Here is a 4,474-nt window from a genome sequence, read left to right as displayed (position 1 = left end):
TGCTTCACCAATAAATACCATTCGAATTTTTTTATGTACGGTAAGTGCAAAGCTTACAATTAAATTACACTAACCAATTATAAGAAATTAATTGGATTTATTTATTTGATTGCAGGTAAATGTATTCCAGTGATACGTGGCTCCGGTGTCTATCAGGATGCAGTTGATTTGTGTATACAAAAGTGCGCGCTCGGGCATTGGGTGCATGTCTTTCCGGAAGGCAAAGTTAACATGACCAAAGAGGAAATGCGTCTGAAGTGGGGTGTGGGTCGTATCATATACGAATCGCCACAAATTCCAATTATTATACCTATGTGGCATGAAGGCATGGATGAGGTGTTGCCCAACACTGAGCCTTACATGTTGAAATGGGGCAAAAAGGTCACACTGAATATTGGCCAACCCATAGACTTGCATGATTTTATACAGGATCTCAAAGATCGCAAAGTGCCTGAGTCGGAGGCTAGGAAATTGATAACCGACAAAATACAAGATGTGTTTCATGTGAGTTTTGGAAGGCGGGATTAAATTTTTTTCTCAATATTAATTATTTTGTCTTTGCAGCATTTACGTAAAGAAACTGTAGAACTGCATAAAAAACGGCAATAGTAATTAAGTAAATTTGTTTTAAATTATTTTATTAACGTTCTACTCATAGACTCATGGACGAAGAGGCATACAATTTTTAGCTATTATATATTTAGTTAGATATAAATGAAAAACACAGAAAAGTAGAAAATATTATGTTTAAAACCTTAGAGTAGCCCACAAAAAGTGTGAAATTATCATTTTTACAGCTATCGCTCGAAAATACATTATTTTTTCCTTTATTTTACTTGCAAATACCATTGCTGTAGAAATAAAGACGCTAACTTTTTCTTAGTGAAAACAACGACGTATTCCGTAAAACAAATTATGTTAAAAATGCAATGTGCAATTTATTGAATATTTATGTAGTACATATATTTTTGACTGTAAAATAATTATTGTAATTTGCTTAGTTTTATGTGAATATTCAACGATAATATTATACGCTTAAAAACTAAACAAAAAATTTAATATACTACTAGAAACCGAGTATTCGTACAGATATATTGTAAAAAGTATTGTAGTAAATGATGTAAATACGATTTTAGATATGCATAAAAACCGACGCCCTAAATTTATGAATATAATGAATTAGATATATTGATGAATGCATGTATTTATATGTATGTTTAAAAATAAAATATATTTATATATTTCAACTGTAAGAGGATTGCTTGCGTTTGAGTGTTGCGCAAATCGTGTGTAAAATATTGTTTTATGTGTCGAATAATGAACGCAAACGTTTAAAACATATGTTAAAAAAAAATAATAAATTAGAAAGGAGAGCCGAAGGTCATATTAGTGCTCCTTTTTCGGTAAAGGAGTGATCTTTCTCTCCTTTTCCTTTATTAATAATAATAATGATTATAATTAGAAAAGAGCATCACTGTCAAATTTTTAAGTATTATACATAAATATACGAGTACGAAAACGAAAACGCACTAAAACTTTTTTGCAAACAACGTAAATTGGTGGGTCTATGATGAATGGCTAACGAACTTCAGTTGCGTTGTCAGTGGCTGAAATGGTATTACAGATGGAAACTGGAAACTGAAAGCTGGAAACTGGAATTTCAAAGTTCTATTATCTTCCTCTTTATAACACTTAGCTATAGTTGCTATTCATAATATCCATTTGAATTTCAGTGGCGCCTTTTGTGGTTTTTTTCTGAAAAGTACACCGCTGTGAAGGACATTCCCACGACAGCCGGTTCTACGTACCGGAATGACTCGGGTTTCACCCGACCAAGGGCTGTTGTTTCGGCGATCTAACCCCGTTTAGGTCGGCGAAGTATCTCAGAAGTTGTCCGTCCATAGGGCAACATTCACTACGCATTCTCCTACTCAGGGCTGGCATCGAGTCAAACCCTGGGCCAGAAATATACACCTGCTGTGTATGCCGAAGACGTTTACACCACAACTCCACCTCAGTCAAGTGTAATGCCTGCGAGGGGTGGAGTCACCTCAGGGTCTGCTCGGGACTACGGACACACAGACAGTGGACCACGTCGTACGTGGCCCCCTGTTGCTCAAATAGAGCAGCCTCCACGGCAACCTATAGTCCGCCCGTGCAGCCCCACACACTCACACAGCAACCACACACAGTCGCCACAACACAACAACATACCACAGCCACCACAGACCACATAACACACACAACCGCACCACCACCCACACGCCGCCGCCAACAACTCTTGGTTCCCCCTACAATCTGCACGGTATGTCAGACCAGAATATTCCGTAATGTGACATCAGTCAAGTGCAACACCTGCCTTGGCTGGTGCCACTTTAGGGCATGTTCAGGTCTGCGCACCACGCGAGATTGGACGGGGAACTTCGAGGGCCCGTGTTGCGCTGCCCGGTCGCTGGCATCAATTGCGACGCCCCCCAATACCACCACAGGGAGGCAATTACCCCAGCAGCACACACAGCCAACGGCGGCAAGAACATACACCTCACTCACACCCCACATCACAACACGTCTCCCGAACCACATGAAGCTCCTCCAATTCAACTGTAACGGGCTACAGAGCAAGATTGAGGAGATAACCGCCTTTATGTGTCGGCATGGTATATTAATAGCTGCGGTCCAAGAGACGAAGTTGCACAGCAATTCAACTTTGTTGAATTGTGCCGGGTACAACGTGCACCGTCGAGATCGCGAGCGAGATAATGGTGGTGGCTTAGCGTTCATCACGCACCACACCGTGCAGTATCGTCTTATCGAAGCAGACATCGACCGCAGGGATACCACCCTAGAATGTCAGGGCATCGCTATCCGGTCAGGCGATGTCGAGCTCGAAATATTTAATATATACATACCCCCTGTCACCTGCTGCCCGGCAGGATATCACCCTGATATAGGTGCGCTCCTCAGAGGTGAAAACCGTATGGTAGTAGGTGACTTTAATGCGCACCACGATCTTTGGCACTCAAGCCTGTCAAACGATCGTAGGGGAACAGACTTGGCTGAGCAGATAGACGATTCGACATTCTGCACAATGAACGACGACGCACCCACCAGGATTATGGGTAACTGCAGTAGCTCGCCAGACATCACAATAGTCAGCGCTGGTCTGATAAACAGCATAACGTGGCGACCTATGCTGACTCTAGCATCAGACCATCTACCCATAGTCATCTCGATTGATAAACCAACCGACTTTGCCTCCGCCAAACACCGGACCTATGTCAACTTTTCTAAAGCTGACTGGAAAGGTTACGCGGAGTTTACTGAAAACACCTTCACATCGCTCCCCACACCAACCGACGTCCACCTCGGTGAACGTAAGTTCCGCAGGGCTATCACTGCTGCTGCAGCCCGCTTCATACCGGCAGGGTGCATATCGGACCCACGTCCAAACTTCCCTGCCGAAGCAGCTGTTGAGCGTGATAGCCTTCGTCAGGCCGATCCCGGAGATCCCCGTATCAGGGATCTCAACGCGGAGATTCGGCAACTTGTAAACGTACATAAGCGGAAGAAGTGGGCGGAGCATCTGAAGACTTGCAACTTCACCTCTGGTGTGAGCAAGCTTTGGTCAACCGTGAGGTCATTGTCTAATCCGACGAAGCACGACGACAGAGTCGAAATTTCCTTCGGCGACCATGCTTCGTCGGACCCGGAGCGATGCACGAGCTATTTTAGCCGGCAGTTCATACTGCATCCTCCGGTGGACAAAGCCAAGCGTCGAGTGACCAGAAGGCTGCACAAACTGCCAACAAATTGTGCCCCCCTTGCTTTCACTTGCGGTGAAGTTCAGGTGGCCATCGGGAAGGCGAAAGCCTCCAAAGCCATGGGTCCCGACGGTATATGCATGCTGATGCTGAAAAATTTGGGTCCTGCGGGGGTAGCGTACCTAACGGAGGTCCTCAATTTGTCAATGGCCACTCTCATCATCCCAGACATCTGGAAGATGGGGAGAGTGGTCCCACTGCTCAAACCGGGGAAACCTGCAAACAAAGGAGATTCGTATCGTCCGATTACGCTCCTTTCCCCGGTAGCGAAGACACTCGAGGCCTTGCTACTCCCGTATTTCACAAATCACCTGACCCCAGCGAAGCATCAGCATGGTTTCCGTAAAGTGCACAGCACAACAACAGCACTTAACGCCATAAACACTCAGATAACTCGTGGCCTTAACCGTAACCGTCCCTGTGAGAGAACGATTCTAGTAGCGTTGGACTTGTCAAAGGCGTTTGACACCGTCTGCCATTCCACGCTACTAGAAGATATAGAGGCCTCCTCTCTCCCACAGAGGCTCAAACGGTGGACGGCAAATTATCTAAGTGGTCGACATTCGTCGGTAATGTTCAGAGACAAAACGAGTAAGCAGCGAAAATTAAAACAGGGGGTTCCTCAGGGTGGTGTCCTTTCCCCGCTACTGTTT

At 44.6% G+C, this 4,474-nt stretch overlaps 2 protein-coding genes across 5 annotated transcripts in view; one reads left to right on the top strand and one right to left on the bottom strand.

The window, feature by feature from the left end:
• LOC118742452 (tafazzin homolog) overlaps window positions 1-4,474 on the bottom strand; it is a 53,864-nt gene that overhangs the window by 1,703 nt on the left and 47,687 nt on the right. The window lies entirely within an intron of this gene.
• Window positions 7-1,525, top strand: LOC118742454 (tafazzin homolog). Its single transcript, XM_036474535.1, has 3 exons — window positions 7-40; window positions 116-504; window positions 565-1,525. The coding sequence occupies exons 1-3, from the start codon at window positions 34-36 to the stop codon at window positions 607-609; spliced, it is 441 nt and encodes a 146-aa protein (XP_036330428.1). The 5' UTR covers window positions 7-33; the 3' UTR covers window positions 610-1,525.

The sequence above is a fragment of the Rhagoletis pomonella genome, unplaced genomic scaffold (assembly GCF_013731165.1).
Source record: "Rhagoletis pomonella isolate Grant_MI unplaced genomic scaffold, Rhpom_1.0 Rhpom_scaffold_00007, whole genome shotgun sequence".
Lineage (NCBI taxonomy): Eukaryota > Metazoa > Arthropoda > Insecta > Diptera > Tephritidae > Rhagoletis > Rhagoletis pomonella.
Note: the sequence above shows the minus strand (reverse complement) of the source record. Positions and strands in the feature narration are given on the sequence as shown.